The sequence below is a fragment of the Lynx rufus genome, unplaced genomic scaffold (assembly GCF_022079265.1).
Source record: "Lynx rufus isolate CCGP_SWC_20201006 ecotype Redwood Valley unplaced genomic scaffold, mLynRuf1.p SCAF_2, whole genome shotgun sequence".
NCBI lineage: Eukaryota > Metazoa > Chordata > Mammalia > Carnivora > Felidae > Lynx > Lynx rufus.
Window position 1 is genome coordinate 157,857,316 of NW_025814834.1, and position 21,928 is coordinate 157,879,243.

The 21,928-nt window shown below is 39.0% G+C and overlaps 1 protein-coding gene across 1 annotated transcript in view; it reads right to left on the reverse strand.

Annotated features, from left to right (window-relative positions):
- The window catches only part of AK5 (adenylate kinase 5), a 258,512-nt gene extending 241,206 nt beyond the window's left edge, over positions 1–17,306 (reverse strand). The window contains exons 1-5 of the mRNA XM_047083085.1: positions 17,247–17,306; positions 12,759–12,945; positions 6,999–7,166; positions 2,258–2,427; positions 2,042–2,155 (exon numbers count right to left, since the gene is read on the reverse strand). Of these exons, the coding sequence (XP_046939041.1) occupies positions 2,042–2,155; positions 2,258–2,427; positions 6,999–7,166; positions 12,759–12,945; positions 17,247–17,306 (699 nt within the window). The remainder of the gene's footprint in view (positions 1–2,041; positions 2,156–2,257; positions 2,428–6,998; positions 7,167–12,758; positions 12,946–17,246) is intronic.
- Positions 17,307–21,928: the final 4,622 nt, after the last annotated feature.

The window sequence follows — 21,928 nt, forward strand, 5'->3', positions numbered from 1 at the left end:
TTGAGGTCTGCCTGAGTTATTATTCAAGGGAGAAGAGAGAGATTCACAGTATATTTGAAAGGCAATAGACAGAAAAAAATCAAGAAGCTTTTTCTGCTTGTGGCTGCCAAACGCATGTCATTCAATACATAGTTTGAGTGGCTTTGAGTGGGAATGCCTGCCTGGCTATCATGCTTCCACCAATAGCCAAGAATCATGCAGAACGGCTGCCATAGCACCCATTTTCAACAGCAACATCAGGTGACACAACAGCAACAACGAAAAAATTGATTTTTCTAGTTTTTCTCTTGTCAGGGATGGAGCAATTAGACCAAGCCCTTCAACTGAGAAAGCATCAGAGGTCCTGGACTACTGTGGGGAGAGGAAAGCCTGAAGAGGGGAGAAAGACACTCCAGCACAACAGATGTCCCCAAACAGTCAACCTGAATATTCAAAGAGAGGCTTTATGAAGCTGTCTTCTGGCCTTGAACTGCCTAAATCCATACTTCTTTCATATAATACATAAATTTACATCTTATTTGACTTTGTATCCTCTGATATAATATCTGTAATATGTTAAAAGCCTATTTAAATAAGTAAGAAAAGATAAACAAGTCCAGAGACAAAATAGGCAAAGGAAAGCAGGTGATTCACACAAGAAATACAAATGGTCAGTAGAGTATCTGAAAATATACTTTAGTAGTAACTTAAGAAATGTACATTTAAAAGCTGAAAGGCTACTGTTTCTTACTTATCAGGTTGGCAAAAATCTTAAATATGAATTGTATCCAGTTGGAAAGGGTCTGGAGAAATTTACTCTCACTCAATATTGATGGGACTATAACTTAGAAAAAACTTTTTGGAGGACCATTTGGAAATAGCTATGAAAAATTTTAAATGCATTTCTATATGACCATGCACACATGTACACACATGGGTGCGTGTGTGTTTAACATACAGAATATGGCCTAGATGGATATATAACAAGCTTTATAGTATTTCTATTTCTCAGGAGAGAAGGGCAGTGGAATGGAAGTAGGGTATCAATGGACGTTTACTTTTTTCAAAAATTTTTTTCATGTTTATTTATTTTTGAGAGAGAGAGACAGAGTGGGAGCCGGGGAGGGGCAGAGAGAGAGGGAGACACAGAATCTGAAGCAGGCTCCAGGCTCTGAGCTGTCAGCACAGAGTGCGACGCGGGGCTCGAACCCACGAACTGTGAGATCATGACCTGAGCCGAAGTCAGATGCTTAACCGACTGAGCCACCCAGGCACCCCAATGGACGTTTACTTTTTTTTTTTTCAATATATGAAATTTATTGCCAAATTGGTTTCCATACAACACCCAGTGCTCATCCCAAAAGGTGCCCTCCTCAATACCCATCACCCATCTCCCCTCCCTCCCACCCCCCTGGACGTTTACTTTGTACACCAGGACTTAACATTTTGATGACCACATGTTATTTTTGTAATTAAAATTTTTATATGAAAAAGCAATCACCTTGGCTTTTCAAAGAGTAAATATACAAAGTATTTTAAGTGATTTATTTCCCTTAAAGATATATGTATTAGGTTTTGAGCGTGCATAGTCTACTGAAATTTGTGTAAATTTGGGTAAACTGAACCCTACCTTGTAATAGGTACGTGGTTTAGTATTTTACACCCCAGTGAAGAGGGCTTCCTTATTTAGTAACAATGTAGATATAGGGTGATGTTTTATTTTTGCTGGGCAGTATGGAACAAGCTTGTTTTAAGTAATTAAAGATTTTAAAAGATCTTAGGAAAAGTATTTTGAAATAAAATTTAGAGAGATTTGCATTTTTTAATAAAAATAACGAATTCTATTATTAGTTTATATCTCTTCTTTTTTGGCAGAGACTGTCTCCAATTTTTAGGCATGTCTGCCAAGGAAATGACCTTCTGCCAACCCATACTGGGTACTTGCCTGTCTGAAGACCAGAATTCACTCAGAATAACAGCACATCTTCCAAGAAATCTTTTTTTTTAACCTCAAAATTTTATACAAAAGTAGGTCATTTAAAATATAAAAAGACATTCTTACTTGGTCCTCAAAAGATAGAGCCTGGGCAACATCTCTTGGAAATCCATCAATAACAATGCCCTCTTCATCAGGTATTTGCATCAATTTCTGTTTTATCTCTGTAATTGTTGTTTCCTTTTATAAATAAAAAAATATAAAAAACCACAGTTAGTTAAACTTGCACTCACAACTGGTATAAAAATCTTCGCAGAATAGAAACAAATTACACAGCAATACCTGTGGGGCCAATTCTCCAGTTGTAATTATTTTGGCAATAAGACTCCATTTCCTATTGCTGCTGGTACTGTGGATCTTCTTTCTCAGTAATTCTCCCACCGAAATGTATTGGAATCCATAACGTTCTGCGATTTTCAAACTTTGAGTACCCTTTCCACTTCCTGGACCACCTACCATTTAAAACAGGCAACATTGTGACCTTCTGATACAATAAGAAACTCCTTTTTGTACAACTAACTCCACCTTGAGATGCAGAATCTAGATCATAGTAGCAGGGTGGGCAACTTTACACCTGTGCCATTCTCAGCGTTAACCTCTAAACGCAGAGCAAGTATAGACTTAGCCAAGGAAAGCACAGAATTATGATCAACTTTATTAGATGAAAAAGACACCTTTTCCTTCACCTATTTTAGTAAATAATTTAGAAAATTGGACAATGCATTAAAAAAAAATCATTTCTTGGTCTTCTATGTGAAAATCTCATCTTTTTTCCCTCTCTAATCAAAGAAAAACCTAAGAGATACAAGAGACAATGATCAAAATAACAGAAATGTGTTCTGTGCCAACAAGGAGCGACATTTAGTGAAATGTAACAATTATTTTTCAAACCAAAGGCACATCAATATTGACACAACTTATTTAAAATTTTTTTTAACTCTGTTCCTGTGTCTCCTTGCTTCATCTCCTTTAAATTCCAAAGAAGTTTTATGCGATGAATATGCAGAGTGGATGGAATAGGTCCTTAGAACAACTTCATAGAGCTCATGATAATTTTGATTGCGTGATACATTAGTATGAGATAATTAACATTTTGCAACCTTACTCAATACTAATCATTGGTAATCATCATTTATTTTTTAGAAGCTTAAGTACTAAAATAATTATCAAATATATACCTCAGATTTTATTTCCAATCACATTAGATTATTTTAATTTATATTTCCAAACAACCTAGACTGACTGGAATCTAAAGTCTGAACAAATTTCTAAATAAAGCACATAGCAATCAGCACAGTCTGATTTTGATTTATTACTTCTTGATGATTATCAAAATGAAATATTTTCAAGTACTTAAGCATAAGTTATTGATGGTAGACAAAATGTTTTTAAAGGTCAACGTCTAATAAGTAATGAACTGTTTCGGTAATATTCACTGAAAATAATTATAATTTATTAAGCAATATTGAAAATAAAAATTCAATAGAAAAGTGAGTTGATATTATCCCTACTAATTCAATATGTCAAGTTTTGGCAGGGAGTAGAAGTCATTTAATACATAATTACTTAGTGATAAATTTGTGCAAATAATGTAAGTAAAAAAGGACAGGTGTTTTGTTTTTTATAAGAGGGGTTCTGAGTGGGTAGACTTGCCTGTCCAGGGCTTATTTCCTCTTTAAAAATTTTAAAGTGCAGGGGCGCCTGAGTGGCTCAGTCGGTTAAGCATCCGACTTCAGCCCAGGTCATGATCTCGCAGTTTGTGAGTTTGAGCACCGCGTCGGGCTCTGCGCTAATAGCTCAGAGCCTGGAACCTGCTTCAGATTCTGTGTCTCCCTCTCTATTTGCTCCTCCTCTGCTCACACTCTGTCTGTCTCTCTCTAAAAAAATAAACATTAAAAAAATTTTTTTTAATGCAGCATTCTAAGATCAACTAATGAGAATCATTTCTTAACACCCATACCAACTAATGTACGGCTTTCACTTTTTTATTGCTTTATGAACCTTAGGATAGGAATTTGTTTACATTTTTAACCACTCCCTTTCTAAGAAACTCTACATCTTATCCTATTAGATTTAATATTATGAACTACTCCCAAATTAAATTCATTACTTTGCAAAATTTTGGTTCTAAATAGCTGTTTTTGGCCTATTAACCTATGTGCAAATCATGGATTGGCTTGAAGTAAAAATTATATGAACAACTCCATCAAATTTAAGCTAATTTGATCCCTGAAGCATGAATGTTACCATTCATAAACTATATTTCCACGCTTTATCTCACAAACCATCAAACTAAGAGATTAAAAATCCCACTGAATTAAAAAAAATCAAATATGCTAAGAAAGTTACGGCACCTTCAAGAAAAAAAATTTGTCAACTCATGGAAGCAAACAGCAGACAGGACAAACACATGATTAGCACAACTGAGAGAGAATAGCTTTAATTTATTATGAGTTTGATTAATGAAGCTACCTAACAAATTAATTTTACTTTCTTCTCTCTGAAACCAGAGTGAGCTTAATCTTGTTCTATTTATTTATCTCCAATACTTATAAATATTAGAATCCATCTAACTCTTAGATTTAATAATTATGTTAACATAAGAGAGATTCATATCTGTGCCAAGAAGGCTAACTGTAAAAAAAAGTCTGCATCACCAGAAGGGAAATTTTCTTTATTGGAATGTAATACCATGTGGGTATCTGTACCTCTTCCACTCCTTTTTTAGGCTAGTACTAATAAAAATTTGTAAGATTCAGGTACAATTATTTTATAATTTCTCAAAAGTCATAAAATTGCCCCAATTTTCTCAGATGGATTTGGCTTTTCCTTTCTTGTAATATCTCAATGCTCTAAAAGTTATTTACACTCATTGGTTCTGCATCATTCTTGGAATACATAAAACTTTATAGTGTATAAGTGTAAAACCAGAATCACACTTGTGGGAAGCAAGTTGATTTTACTGAGTAAAAAAGATCTGTGGAGTTCTTCGAAGCGGAGGAGGTTTGAAGCATTTATATCTTCTTCAAAGATCTTAGTTTACTGAAATATTTTAGTCATTTTCATATAAGATTCGCAATACAGAAAAAATTCACATATGTGTTGTTTTACTCGAGAGCATTTTGGTATTACACCTTTTTCATGTACAATCAAGCCTCCATTTGTTTGTCTAATTAATAATCATCAATATTTTAGTAACAGCAAAAAGAAAAATAAAATTGAAAGAATATTTCATTATCAAATTGTGAAATAATTTCCAATTATTCTTCACCTATAGCATAAAGCATTTCTTCATCTTCTGGGTAAAGACCTCAAGCTTTTTTTTTTTTTTTAATGTGTTTATTTATTTTTAAGAGACAAAGAGAGAGAGTGCAAAAGCAGGTGAGGGGCAGAAAGAGAGAGGGAGACACAGAATCAGAGCAGGCCCCGGGCTCTGAGCTGTCAGCACAGAGTCTGACGCGGGGCTCAAACACATGAACCATGAGATCATGACCTGAGCCAAAGTTGGACGCTCAACCGATTGAACCACCCAGGCACCCCGGACATCAAACTTTTAAGCACACAATGCACAAAATTCCATTTTCAAGAATAGAAAGAGATTTATGGCAAACGGTGGCTACCATACGCTATAAGAATAATGACTTTAAAAAACCCAGTTTCTATACCGTCTTTCTACAGGGGTGCCTGGGTGGCTCAGTTGGTGAAGTATCCAACTTCGGCTTGGGTCATGATCTCATGGTCCATGAGTTCGAGCCCCATGTCGAGCTCTGTGCTGTCAGTTCAGAGCCTGGAGCTTGCATTGGATTCTGTGTCTCCTTCTCTCTCTGCCCCTCCCCCACTAACACTCTGTCTCTCTCAAAAAATGAATAAACATTAAAAAAAATTATACTGTGTTTCTACAACATTATTTTAAACAGTTAAGGGCTAAATATATTTGCAGTTTCATTTTCATTATTTAGAGATGTACCAATGTCACTCCTTCTAGTCTGGTGAACCTAGATTCTTGTTATAGCTTGGTGTATTTATTTGCATGCTTTCTTCCTAATTGTCATCATCATTATATCTTCTGGAAACAGTACTTCTTTACATGGGGCTGTATTCATTTGCCCTCTATTAACAATTACTGACTAGAATAGCTTTGAACATTTCACACTAGATTTTTGATTTTGGTCATCTCTGTGAAAGCTGAGTCAAATTGGAAAGTGAGACACTGATCACATATTGAGTCAAATTGGAAAGTGAGACACTGATCACATATTTATGTGTTCACAGGTCTCTTCATGATTTTTACAGATTTTGAGGAAGTTGGGATTTGCAAGAACAGTCAAAAATGCAATTTACGAAAATTAAACATTTTGCATATCTGTTTTTTGTGCAATGGTAGCAGACTGATATTTTCATACTTATTCATAGAAATAATTTTAAAAATTAACTGTTATTATTATTTTGATAAATACTCAAATGGTAGGTGCTCTGTAAAACACTATGCTACTAGATTTGCTGGTCTGAAACATCAAAATTCAGACTTTATTTTAGGTGCCAGTTTGCTACAATGATGATTCATTTATATGTGTCTTTACTAACATATTATTATTATTTCCCTTTAAGGTTAATAGTGAAAAAAAATTCAATATGTTGAGTAAAAAGATAAAAAAGCCACATCGTGTTTAGAAAACTTCTACTGGATTCAGTTATATATGTTAAAAATTAAACAGACAAAACCATAGGACAATAAATATTGAAGAGATTAATACTTTCAATTCATTGTAGACAATTTCTAGGACATTGTAATGAGAGTCTATAAAAGTGGAATAGGCATTAGATTATATAATTATAACAATTCTGTTTTATGAAAAATTACACTAAAATATTTCCATCTACTGTCTCTTGAGCTTTTGTTTCTATTGTTTGTCATTATCCAACTCAGTATTTGCAAATAAATATAATAAACGTAATTTCTTGAAATGTAAACATATAAGCAAAGATAGCAATAGTATAAGAATTTTACTTTCTGTCCTCATACCTATGACAAGTATGATTTTTGGTCGAGGTCTAGTAGGATCAAAAACATCATACTCCTCAATTAACTCTGCAGTCTCGGAGAGGTCTGTATCACTTTCTATGGAGAATTGATGGATTGGAGGGAGACGATCATACCGCCGATATGGAAAGTTTGAATTTTCAGGCATCACTGCAAAAGAGTAAGATAACTTTGAAACGGGAAAAAAAGCATAATAAAACAGATTTTGTACTAGCCAATTAGCAGAAGAAAAATTTTAAACTAAATGAGTTTGATTTTTTCAACTGAAGAAGACCCTATCCTACAAGTGGTCTGCAAACTTTTCTTAAAGGGCCAGACATTCAATATGTTGAGATTTGAACAGTCTCATACTCAAGTTGGCTATGGTAGCAGAAAAGTGATCAAAGACAATATATAAACAAATGGATGAGCTTGTGTTTCAATAAAACTTTATTTATAAAACCAGGTAAGGAGCCTGACTCAGGGCATGGGTCATAGTTTGCCAGCCCCTGTTCTGGAGGAACCTTCTTAAGCACTGCCTAATCTTACTTGATAGTTTGTATACATCCTGATCTCTGCAAATGGTGCTCCCTACAGTTTGTAGTATAGAATCTCACAACTCTCACAAGTTCACAGCCGCTAACTCGTTATTAGCTAACAGCTAACGTGTTGTTCAAGGCTCAACTGTGGTTCACGTGGTCATGGCTCCATCCTTCCTCACCCTAAGTGTCAGTACTCTGCAAGGCACAGAGAAGCCCTAATTACCCAAAAGGCACCTGCACAAAAGAGACAGGAAGTCACTTGGTCTTCCATGAGGGATTTGGCTGTGGGGACTACTGGATTTTAGCATGGCATAATGCTCACATCTCTTTCTGGGGTGTTGATCAGGTAGAACTGTTCATTCTCTGTTGATACAATAAATGAGCTCATTGACTGCTAACCCATTGGACTCACTTCAGTTCTGTGAAAAGAGTAATCTGAAATGATAGTGATTATTCTTTAGAAAATTCTAGAAAGGGTGTATGATAGGAAAGGTACTGACAACGGTATCCTGTTCTGCCTTGAAATTGAATTGCTACACCCAACACAGGGCAAAACTCTCAGCATTATCCTCAATTAGTTTCTTCCCTCACCACTCATATCTACTGCCATAGACTTTATCTCTAAAATGTGTCCCAAATGCATATACTTTTCTCCATCTCCACTATTACAACTTTTCCCCAACCACCATCATTTACCTGGACTACTGTTAAAGACTCTTTACTGGTCTGCCTGCTTACAAGCTTGTGCCCACAATCCACTGCCTGAAATACTCTTCCTGATGCCATCCTATGGCTGCCTGCTGCTTACCATTCACACCTCAGCTCAAATGACACCTTCTATCATATGACTTTACTGACTTTTTAATCTCGAATAGTTAACTTCAAGGACATCACTCTAGTAATGCTCTACACAGCATCTACTACTTCATCATCTGAAAGGTGTCTATTAATTCATTGTTTGTCTTTTCCCATGACAATGTTCAGTTCCAGGAAGGAGGGACCTTACTTATCTGGAACCATATCCCTGGGATCTAGAACTATCTTGGCACATAGTCAGTGTCCAATAAATATTTGTTGAATTAGTAACAAAGACAATAGCCTTGCTGAAATAGTTGGTTTCCCATAAAGGAAAGCCAGAAGATGGGTAGGCAGAGTGTGGCCACAGGGTGGAGGGCCTTGACCACCAGGGTAAAGGGTTTAGCTTCAATCTAGTAGAAAGCCAGTGGAGATTTGGGGGATGGGTGGGTAGAGAAGTGACATAATAAGATATGAAATACATTTTTTAGGAAGATTAATCTGGTGGTGGTTAGAATAAATTTAAGTGGGGAGATAAAGAGAAGAAAGAATAGCAGCCAGGAGTCAGCAGGGGTCAGGAGTAACAGGTGAGAAATGAAGGCTTCAGTTGGAGGAGCAGCATGAGAAATGACATGAGTGGTTGGGTATGAAGAATATGGTTAGGGTTGGGATCTGTGACATGAAAGGAGGTGACAGTCCAAAAAACAATTGCCAGGGTTCAAGTCTAAATGAAAAAAAAGAACACATTGCATTTAATATGCCATCTTTCTGCTCTCTCTTTTCTGATCCAGAAATAGCGGGCTTCTATATCATAGCCTCTTCCTCTATGTTAGGAACTCCTGTTCTCTGTTCCCTGGTATATACTCAAACTCCTCCATCCTTCTCTAGCTAACACCTACTCAGCTTTCTGTCTCCAAGCATTAGCATATCAGTTCTTCCAGGAAGCCTACCCTGAACCCTAGCCTAGGTTGGATCTATTCCCCTGTTAATATGGTTGATTTTATAGCATATGGTATTTTCTATAGCACCCATTGTACTTCTGTTTACATATGTTTTCACCATTAATATTTTTTATTCCATAGTCAAAATAATCACCAACTTCATCATTTTTATTTTAAAAATTATTCCTGATTAATATAATTTTATACAAATTCTTAACAAAATAACCTCAGCATTATATTCTATACCAAATTTTTATGTATATATATCATATATATAATGCATATGCATCAGACTTGTATAGGGTGTCTATCTATACTCCTACAGTATTTACGAAGCATTTCTTTTTAATTTCTTTTAAAATTTTATTTTTTGTTTTTCAATTGAAGTATGCTTAACATAGTGTTATATTAGTTTTAGGTTTACAATGTAATGATGCAAAAATTCTATACATTTCTCAGTGCTCAGCAAGACCAGTAGACTCTTAATCCCTTTATCTATTTTATCCATCCCCCCCCATCACCTCCTCTCTAGCGATCATCAATTTTTGTCTGTGCTTAGGAGTTTGGTTTTTTGTTTGTCTTTTTTTCTTTGTTAGTTTGTTATGTTTTAAATTCCACAAATCATACAGTGTTTGTCTTTCTCTGTCTGGTTTATTTCACTTAGCATTATACCCTCTAGGTCACTGCATGAAGGCAGGTACCATGTTTGTTCTTTCTTGGTGGCTGCATCCTCGGTCCTAAAAGAATGACAACAGTAGTGCTCAATAAATGGTCATTTTAATGCTCAACTGACTCATTGACTGACTTCATGGAAATAAAAAAAGGAGAAGGGAGTGCAGGTACTGAAGCAAATATGCTACACTTGTTTTTAAACATCTTGAATATAAGATGACAATGAGATATTCCAGAACAGAAGCTCTATGGACATTTGGAACTTTGGGACTAGAACTCTTATTTATAACAAATTATTTGTTCAATTGTTTGGCAGGAAAAAAAAAGATGCTTATCTCACATGTATAGTAAAATCCTTTAAAGAAGTATCAGTTAACAATTTATCCTTGCTTTTTATCATATTTTTATGTATGAAAGTAATTTGCCTAAATGGTTAAAATGTTTTATTTCATAGAATAATTTTTCATGGTAATTATATATTAGCACAGCTATGTCAATATTTCAGCAAAGTATATATGAATCACCTTTTATTTCTACAAATAATCATGCTTTAAGTTACTGGGAACTTACCAGTTTTCTTTAACTTAATAATATATCCCATAAATTATAGCTAAAACTTACATAGCACAAGTGTGTAAACCATTTGATAAAATAAATTTTATTACAGAAAAGTCTATTTAGAAACCATTTTCTGTCTTTTAGCATGTGTCCCAGATACAGGAAGGTAATAAGACATTCTTGTCATCATAATACATTGAAAGGTTCTATTTGATGATTAATTAAAAGATCTCTGAGTAGGAATTCTGGTAAAGTATTATTAAGTACAGAGATTCTAAAATTAACAAACAATTTTAATTCTAATTAAAGTTAAATCCACATTTTCCATTCCTGTTTAAGCTTATCCTGCTAAATCAGGAGCTCCAACTTGTCATTTGTGTGCCCAATATAGCCTCATAGATGGGTTTTGTTCAGCTAAACATTTTCCCAAAATTTGTACATGACTGCCTTTAGACAATGACTGTTCTAATTTGACCACAGTCCCCACTGTTCCCTATTACACACTTGGTCTGCCTGGCTTCTATGTATCATCAAGTCAAGTAAGTATAAAATAGAAGCATTCAGGCTTCATTTTGTTGCAAAACAGTCACTTTGTACACCCAGGCTGAGAGCCACTTTTTTATTAAGGGAATGTTATATGCTGTTAGATTTAAATTTTAAAAGGCAAGAATATTTTAGACTAAATCCAGTAATACCTGAGGTTTGTTAGTGCTTTAAGGCTAAACCTTAAAGCGGCTCCCTAAACTTATCTCACTTGATTTAACAAGGGCATGGGGCATGTATTTAAGATTGAGCCAGGTTCCACCAGTACAACACCACCCTGGGAAGTAAGTTAGCTGTCTTGGGAAAGTATATGAACACTTCAAGCCCATGAAAACATCATTTTGTTCACTGAAGCAGAAATTTACTAAGTGGTGTGCCCCAGTGGTAACTGGCACTTAACACTCAGGCCTACATGACCAAGTGATGATTCCTGCATGAAGATGTCTCTGAAAAAATGTTGTTTCTGCTTACCCTTTCTGTATGTTTCTTTCTTTTTTTTTAAATTTTTAAAAAATGTTTATTCATTTTTTGAGAGAGAGATGGAGACAGAGCATGAGTGGGGGAGGGGCAGAGAGAGCGGGGGAGACAGAATCCCAAGCAGGCTCCGGGCTCTGAGCTGTCAGCACAGAGCCCGACGTAGGGCTCAAACCCACGAACTACGAGATCATGACCGAGTCAGACATTTAACTGACTGAGGCACCCAGGCACCTCTCTGAGTGTGTTTCTTAAAAATTAACACACTATGTCTTTTCCCCACACTACATGCAAATAAAATCTAAGTGACCCATGTAAATAAAACAAACTAAGGCTTATCTCCCTTTTGTATTTACTACAAACACTATAATACTTGTATTACAAATACTTCAAATTCTGTCTGTCTGGCTAAAACTTTTCATGGCACAATTTTTGAAAATGGTGCAAATTTTGAAAATGTAATGATCTTGGCCACTGGGAAAGAATAAATTTAGTTTTCCTTGATTGGAAACTAAATTCCACTTTACACATACTATTATACTTCTCGATTTCATCCAGAGTCTAAAGGCTGGTTGGCTGATGTTGAACCACTAATTTTGATAAGCATGTATTTCAGAAAGCTATCAGAATACACTATGAACCTCCTCTAGTGAACTCTAATTCTTAGTTCCAAACTATTCCTAAAATTGCTAGACAAGTTCATGTCTTCTACTTCTTTTATAGCAGCTAAATGCCTAGTCTAATGTATTGAATTCAATAGCTGCATAAAAAATACTTGTTGGATTAACTAGTATAAACTTAACATGCATTTATGCGGATGCATTAATATGAACTCTGAGTTAGGAAACACATTATTCCAAGCTCTTCCCAGCTAATAAAAAAATGTTGAATTGTTACAGAATAACTGTTTTGTCTATCCATTTATTTGGGAAAATCTTATTTGCAATGTTAAGAAAAATTCAGTTCGATAATGCAATTCATTTTGCAAAATATTGAAGGCAGAAGTATACAATTTCATTAAGCTTTTAGGGAAGTGCTGGACAGTGGTATGTGATTTTGTTCATCTTATCACAGAGGCGATTAGAATTAGGAGCAGAGAGAGAGTAATCATGTTCCAGGGCCAAGTATCTTTCCAGGTTTTTAGAAACGTAATAAATTAAATAAGTGCCTACAGTCTATATGGTATGTTTTAAAGAGAACTGCTGTAACTGTAAACTATTATTCTACATATACATTACCATTTCTTAGAAAGGATCTCCGTGATTGTCCTCCATTGAGCGGAGGTAAGGTCTTCTTTTCCTGGCTGACAAATGTATCCCACTTCACCTTGTCGCAGCCGCCTAATTCCTTGACTTTCTTTAAACAACTTTCCAAGTACTCTACTGGGTCTTCAGGCTTAGAACACATCAGTCCATTCAAAAGGCTCTGAAATACAACAATAAAATATGCCCACATAAAATATGCTTTCAAACTACCTTTGTTAAAATAGTGTATGTCTCACTGTTAAATTCTGGGTTGTTTTTGTTCTTTGCATTTTCTTTTAATGAACACGATTTGATTGAGTAATTAAGATAACCCCTAAATTCTTGACCAATTAACTTTTAGCTCAGCATTTTCTGCCTTTTAAACAATTCAGGCAACTACACAGTTTAAAATGGAGGCACCCTATCAAAGTCAGATAAAGTGCAGTGTGTAAAAATGCTCCAGTCATTATTCATCTTATTTCTACCCAACTTTTTTTTAAAGTGGGATTCATGCCCAGCATGGAGCTCAACACAGGGCTTGAACTTAAAACCCTGAGATCAGGACCTGAGCTGAGATCAAAGACCCGAGCTGAGATCAAGAGTTGGATGCTTACCCAACTAAGCCACCCTGGTGCTCCATTCCTACCCATTCTTAAAGGCTCCAAGCCTCAGTTTCTTCATTTGTAAAATAGGAGTACTAATACCCACTTCAGAGAGTTTTTTAAGGATTAAAAAAATTAATATTTGTAAAGTACATATTAAGGGCCTGGCACATAGTGAATACCCAATAAATATTGGTGATTTTAGTTAATATTATTGTTACCAGGAAGTCTCCCCTAAGCTCCCAGTTTGGGTTGTGGACCTCTTCCTTTGCATTCCATATTACCCAGAAAAAAACATCTTGCCTGTCATTTATACTAAAACCATTAGTCGATGTGTTGGTCTCATATTCCAAACTGTAAACTCTTCAACAACACAGTGTAGGTCTCTTTTATTTTTCAATCTCTAGCCCCTGACACTGTCTCTGGCACATGGTAGGTACATATTGGACTGTTTTGTAACTAGGAAAAAAAAATGTATTCAAACCATAGCCCCAAGCTTTATTATTTGATCTATAATAAGTCACCACCATATCCATTGACATTACAGAGGAAAAACCTGGTGTCCAATATTCCACATGTACTCATTTCTAAAAATGCTACAAATTTGGAAATGCTGACTCCTGGGAACTGGACTGATGTGTAAAATATTTTCCTTTACAGTATTTCATGGAAAAAAAACATAGAGGATTATTATCACCAATATACATTATTAATGCACAACACACACATCCTTTGAAAGGCTGACATCTTTGCTAAATACAGTATTTTATTTTCAGGTTATTCTTGTGCAATTTGCTCCAAGTGGTAGGCAGTTCTTCCCAGGTATATTTGTTCTCTCAAATCCCAAATAGTGTGAGTTAGAATGTTCTGAGAAGCTCCACAGCAGAAGGAGAGGAAAATCTAATCTGGGCATTCACATTCAGTTTTTGTGTCATGATCTGTGTTATATACACATAGACACACAGACACACAGACACACAAACACACACATTGTGTTTCACTCCTGACATTGCTCTGTTAATATAGTTAACTGTGGCAGTGCTTACTCTGTCTTTGTATGCCTTAGTTTCCCCAGTGCACTCTCAACTTTGTGTGGTATTATTATCCCCATTTTATAGATTAGGAAACCATGACATAGAGATATTAGTGAGTTGATCAAGGTTGTTCAGCTAGAGACCTGTAGGCCCAGGATTCCAACTCAATATTTTTTTTAAGTTTCTTTATTTTTTTTTTGAGAGAGAGAGTCAGGGAGAGGCAGAGAGAGGGAGAGAGAGAGAGAAAGAGAGAGAGAGAGAGAGAGAGAGAGAGAGAGAGAGAGAATCCCAAGCAGGCTCCACACTGTGTGCACAGAGTCCAACGTGGGGCTGGATCTCACGAACCGTGAGATCATGAGCTGAGCTGACATCAAGAGTCAGATGCTTAGCCCACTGAGCCACCCAGGTGTCTCCCAAATCAATGCTTTTGATTCCAAAACTCACATATTCCTCTCTATATATCTTGCAAAAATATGATATGGGATAAAAAGAAAATGCTAGATTATCTGTACCCCATACATAATCCAACTACAATAGGAATCACTCAAGGTCTCTTTTTAAAATCCCTATTACAGCCTAAAAAGAGTGAACATACTCAATGATATTTTTTTTTTTACTGGAAAATATATATTTCCAGCCTCCCTAAGCAAATCTGACTCAGATACATGTAGTTGTTTCACAGTATATTGATTCAATAGCAATTACTTAATCTAAAATCTACAGCTGAAGCAGTATTTTTGGTTTGATAGATACCTAATTGATAAACTCTGTATACTTAGAAACTTTGCATACCAATACTGTGATTTGACGGAGAAAATCCAGTTTGGAACCAAAGCATTTGGTTTTGCTGTCTACACTTATCACATGGAGAGCTGCCAGGTTTTACTTCCATCTTGTGCTGGTAAAGCATAGATTCTTACTGGAAGGACGGAGCCTCTGGAGCCTCTGCAGGTCACCACAGTAATCTTCCATCTTCCAATTGTCCAAGATTGTACTTAAGTACATTGTGTTACTGCATTTCACCTAAAGGAATGGACTTCCTTCTCTGGGTGGGCACTATTTTAAAATATCCCATCCACATGCAGAAAAACAAAACAAAAAGCATAATACCTGAACAAAAACCCCTGCCATTGTGTTTGCATCACACAGTGTAGATTTTCATGAACAAACTATCAAAAATCTCTGTGGTTACCAAAGAGAAAAACAGTACCGGTATTTATAAAGAAAATAGACATACTATTGAGCAGCACTTTGCCATAAGGAGACAGTCCTGCAGATGTTTCTAATTATTCTTTTAGAAGCACAGAAATGAAATTGATCTCAGTAGTAGTATTTATAACAAAAACCTTCAGCTCTTCATCTCTGTGTTTACTCTTTGAAAATTAAAAAGGAAAAGAAAAGAAAAGAAAAGAAAAGAAAAGAAAAGAAAAGAAAAGAAAAAACTCTTTAAGAATCCTACCTACCTCCTAGGACCTGTCCTTATGCAACACCTTCTGATTCTTTTCAAGCCTCAGTAACACACTTGCTAGGTTTGGGTATCACACACGAGGCTTGTGCTCAGTGTGTGGTTTACCTGGAAATCTTGGCCTCAGCCCAACCTGAAACTGGTGGCTTACAGAGGTGAGATAAAAATGAAGATCTGCAATTATGGTGGCCCATTTTAATGAAAAGTTGGGAAAAACGGGCATAAAATTCTTTTTCCAAATGGTGTTTTAAAACTCCTTTTAGCAGAACAGATCACCCCCCCCACCCCCAACAGGAGAAAGGACTCATGACCTTTGGTTTATTGGATCAGTCTACAGTCTATTATCTTTCAGAAATGGGGGGCCAGGTTGATAGTATGGAATTTCTCCTTTCGGGGCTCCATCTATGAAGCTTGGCTCCCTTCCATTTTTTTTTTTTTTTTAACCAAAGAAAAAGCACACAGAATTCAGGAAGATTTCAAAATGCAAATATGGAGAGAAGAAAAGGAAGCAAAAGACTCCGCGATGTACGCTGAGGTTTAGAACTAACCAAGGTTCCTTTAGTTCATCCCTCAAGCCTCCTCTCCCACATTCCCAAAGTGGTCCTTATCCCCCGGGGTCCTTGGTGGAGATGATGTTGTGATGCGGTCCGAAGACAGAGCAACAGGAGTCACGCCCGCCTTGCAGCTCCCTCTGCGACTTGGTTTCTCTAGGTGGGCTGGAGAAGGCAGGCGAAAGCTACAGCCGGAGAGGCGAGCAAAGAGAATGATCTCTTCCAAGGCAACGGAAAACGTGCTCAGGAGTTCATTCACCGAAAGCGCATAGCAGCGCTGGGTGCCTGCCACCCGGGAGGTAGTGCTGCACTCGACGGGTTTGGATTTGCGTTTTGCATCTTCATCCCTTTTCTCCGAGCTGCTTGCGTCCACACTTCCCCTTCACCGCGGGGTCCTGACCCCGCGGCGTGCGGAGGGGCTAGGGCTCTCGACCCCTACGTTTGAAGTCCTTGCTCGCTCCCGAGCGCCAGCGCACCCGCCTTGGCCTGGCCTAACCCCCAGAAGAGTGGGGCCGACGGCTGCCAGCAGCCCACCCTCCACATCCGAGGGGTACGCCGAGGGCAACCTGCTTCCAGAGCTCCGCTGGAAGACTGAAACTTGATCAGTGAGATGCGGGCTTCTGAGCCCAGCCAGCGGACAAGGATCCCGGCAACCCGCTGGAACGGCGACGACCCCGGGCAAGCGGGAGAGCGAGCTTCTGCACCCCCCTTCACTTCTGTGCCCCGAGCCAGCAAGGTGGGACGGGGCGCGGCTTCCTCCCCCCAACCCTGGAGCCCCAGAGATGCCTTTCCCCGATCCTCCCGGCCGCCTGCCAGCCTTAGCCCCCTACCTCGAAAAGCTGAGGGATTTCCCTGCGGGCCAGATACTCCTTGGCATCGTTGGTGTTCATGGCTGTGCCGCGCGTGCCTTGGGGCGCGGGTGGGGAGGTTCCCGGGCTGCGGCGACCTGGGCTGGGGTTGACGGGCTCCGCGCAGAACACGGGTGCAGCCCTGGATCTCACCCGCAAACACTCCCACGCTCAGCTCTGCCTGCCCAGGCCAGAGCCCCCCTCCGCCTGTCCCCGGGGCCTGTGGTCTCCGCGCTCTCGCCGCCCCCGCCTCGCTGCTGGTCCCCGCGCCGGAGCTGCGGGCTTGGAGCAGCGGCTTTCCCGGCTCCCAGGCAGCGCGGCCACCAGAGGAGGGCGGAGGGAGCGGAGGAGGGCGGACAGCGCGGCGGACGCAAGGCAGCAGCCCGCTTGCCTCTTCGGCTCAGCGCGCCGCGCTCTGCGCCTCCCGGAGCCGGGTCTGCTGCTGTGGCCAGTCACGCTGCGCGGGCGGGCACGGGGTGCGGGGGTGGGGACGGGCGCGCGCTGGGGGCTCTCAGTCACACCCCTCCCAGTCACACCACCGCCGGGGCGCGGCGCTGCCCTAAGCGCGCGGCCAGGGGACGCAGCAACCTGGGACCAGGTGGCCAAAGGAAGAGTCTAGGGGTTCTAGGAACCTGTCCCCCACCCCCGCCCGCCACCACAGAGTTACTCCTGCATCCCCTGGAGTTCTCGGGAAGAAACCTAATTGTTACAGAATTTGTCATGTATTCCTAAGGTTACCAATCTTTCATCACAGGGAGCTGGAGGTAAGGAGAAAAGGGGATTCCATGGTGTGGAATCCATCCTCTTCAGATAATTTTTAGACTTGGGGTGTTTCTATCCTTCAGGAAAGTTTTGCTAGCTGCTTTCTAATTTTTCCCCGTCAAGCTCACAGATCCTTACAGATTTCAGTGTAAGGGCATGGAGTGAGGCTGGAATCTTCATTAACAGAAGGATTAATAAATAGTCAACTAGTTAACCTCCACAGAGAAGAAAGGGAAGGTGGAGGAGAGAAGTGGGTGGTGGGGCGGGGAGAGCTGGAGACCGCTTAAATTGGAAATGTGCTTGGTGGGTGGCCTGGGCACCATCATTAATTGAATCTGAAGGGTGTGTAGTCAGTGGACGGTGGGCCATCAGAGCACCCAGGGGCTGTATGGTGCACTGAGGCAGCCGTAAGAGTAGAGAACCTTGCTATTAAACACGCCATTATCAAGGTATACCCATCCTCCTCCTAGCTCCCAGGATGACTCATTTCCCCCATTAAGATGTCTTTTCACTGCCTGTTTGAAAGATGGTTTATGCCACCCTGAGAATATGACCTCTGTGTGCAGGGCCTGACACTATGGGAGGGTGTGTGAGATAAAAGGTGGCTCTGATGGCCACTGATACCTGCCAGGGAGAGGAGGAACACTGCGACTGTTTCCCAAAACCAGTGTCTGAATGTCCATTTCATGTGCATCTTTGAAGATCTTTTCTTGATTCCATTTCTTGTCACACAAGGAACTGCCACTGAAGCCTTAACTATAGCTGCAATCCTGTTTTACCCAAGGGAGGGAACTCAAGAATTAACTGAGTCTTGTAAAGTAAATGAAGTTTCCTGAACACTTGTGAAACCATGTCGTACGGTAGCCTTAAATGAGGCAGGTGTTCCAGTTCCACAGAAATTGATTTCTGCCCTCAGAATATACCACATCATTTACAATCCCAGCTTCTGACATCCCTTACCTTATCTGAGAGCAGGTGATGGCCGTAGTTAAACATTGTCTCTTCCCTATGCAACAATGCTTGAAAAGTGCCAGAGTCCATGGCACGAAGCCTACTTTGTGAGCAGGCACAGCTGAGATGAAGCACCTAGGATTTAAGAGGCCACTTTCTGCAGGACCTTTCAAGGTCACCTTTTACAGACAAGAATCTGGCAGAGCACAGCTTACACCCTCTCTCCTAGGGAAGAATGTAACCTAAATAGGTATATAATTCTGAATGCACTTTAGTGTAGCCAGGCAAGGATGCCAACTTGCTTATACGAAGAGAGTGGATAAGGAAGACTGCGTTACACTACATAAATAGTCTAGAGAGTCTGAAAAACAGTATAAGCATACCCCAGAGATAGTGCAGGTTTGGTTCTAGACCAATGCAATAAGGTGAGTATTGCAAAAAAACAAGTCAAATGAATTTCTTGGTTTCCTAGTGGGTATAAAAGTTATGTTTATGAATATTAAAATGTGTAACAATGTTGTCTAAAAAATAATCTGCATACCTTAATCAAAAATACTTCATTGTTAAAAATACTAACCACCATCTGAGCATTCAGTGAGTTGTAATCAATGATCACAGATCACCATAACAAATACAATAATAATAACAAAGTTTGAGATATTGCAAGAATTACCAAAATGTGACACAGAGACATGAAGTGAGCAAATGCTATTGGAAAATGGTGCCAATAGACTTGCTCGACACAGGATTGCCACAAACATTCAATTTGTTAAAAAAATCACAATATATGCAAAGCACAAGAAAGCAAGGTGTAATAAAGTGAAGTATGCCTGTAACTGGAAATATGGCAAGTTTTCAGGTAGCCTTATGCATTGACAATCAGTGCTTTTCAGTGTGTTCCCGATGTATGAGAAAAGCAAGATATTAATAATTATTCTTGCAAAGGAAGTTGTGGCCACATAGAGAAAGGCTGTGTGAGAGAACTATGGTGCTTAAAAGCCAGGCTGGTGGTTTGGGAGAGGGGAAAGAGAAAGGACAAGGGAAAACAAATACATGCTCGCCATGGGAAAGCTGGTGCATCATTGCCTGGTATGAAATTCTAAATATGAGTATGTGTGGGGTTCGTGGCTCATTGCTCCTTGTTTACGTGGCAAGGTATTCCTACAAGCTGTAACAAATCAAGATGATTACTGTATGTCTGGTGTTGCCAGAGAGAATCTCTTCTGCTCCCACAGTGGGAGAGTGTGCTCGGTTTTGAGATACACCAGGGAGTAAGACAGACGTGATTCCTGCTGTCAAGGAACTTAGTACAGATGGACAATAAACAACTGGGCCACTTGTATATCCTGGGCCATTTGTAAATATTTTGTTTACCCTGAAAAAAAAAACCCTAAATATATTAGACATACCATATGTGTGTATATCGTGCTAGTAAGTATGCTTCTGATTTACATGTATTCTTTTTAAAGTGTCTTTCAGAGGCTTTTTTTTTTTTTTACCTTTGTAAAAGTGGAATATGCACACTGGTATGTGACATCTGAGCTAAATGCAGGCTGAAATAATAGTGTGTCACAATTCTTCAGCCAAAGCAGAATTTCCCTATGCTCTATTTCTTTTCCCCAGACTCGCTGGGTAGCTGAGCCAGACATTTGGATTCTGGATCTCAAAGATGGCTAGGAACTCCCGAGTTAGAGGGGGTTAGAGGTAAGAGATTAAAAACACTTCCAAGGGGTGCCTGGGTGGCTCAGTAGGTTGAGCGACCGACTTCGGCTTAGGTCATGATCTCACGGTTCGTGGGTTTGAGCCCCACTTCGGGCTATGTGCTGACAGCTCAGAGCCTGGAGCCTGCTTCTGATTCTCTGTCTCCCACTCTCTCTGTCCCTTCCCCACTTGTGCTCTGTCTCTGTCTCAGAAATAAACATTAAAAAAAAATTTAAAAAATAAAAATAAAAACACTTCCAAAATGTCTGAAAGCATTAGGAAAATTTCCAAGTATAAAATATATATATATATATATATATATATATATATATATATATATTAAGAACAGTTAAGATTTGGAAAACCCTATTTATGTATCTATTCATCAAGTAATGCATTCATTCAGCAAACAATTATGAAATAACCTTTTATGTTCCAGACCTGTGAATGGAGCTGGGGATACAAAGAACAAGACTCAAGGGGTTCACTGCTTAGTAGGGAGAGATGGACTTGTGATAATTAAGTCCAGAAAAATGTAATAATTTGTTTTAACAACATGATATAAGTAGATATGAGGAGCAAGATTGTTATGGTGGGGACACAAAGGCACATGACTCATAGAAATATGTGTATGGTAAAAAGCACTTAGAAAGTTTTAAAAATAGGCTTTCTTTCAAAATTTCTTCACATCCTCAGAAACATGTTTTTAAGCTGTTTTCTCTTCCACTTTTTCCAGATACATAGCTTTTCAGAAACATTGTCATAGCTGTAATTACACACATTTCTAGGCTCTATATAGCTATCATTTTTTTACTGTTTATGTGTTTATTTTTGAGAGAGAGAGATAGCGCGTGCAGGTAAGGGGTGGGTGGGTGGGGGGGGGGAGGAGAGAAGCCCAAACAGACTCAGCACTGAAGATTCAGAATCTGATATGGGGCTCGATTTCATGAACTGTGAGATCATGACATGAGCCAAAATCAAGAGTCAGATGCTCAACCGACTGAACCACCCAGGCGCCCCCATAGCTATCTTTTAAAATGGCTTTATAAGTGGGGCTCCTGGTGGCTCAGTCGGTTAAGTGTCTGACTTCTGTTAAGGTCATGATCTCACGGTTCATTGGTTTGAGCTGTGTTGGGCTCTGTGCTGACAGCTCAGAGCCTGGAGGCTGCTTTGGATTTTGTAACTCCCTCTCTCTCTCTGCCCTTCCCCTGCTCACACTCTGTTTCTCTCTGTCTCTCAAAAATAAACAT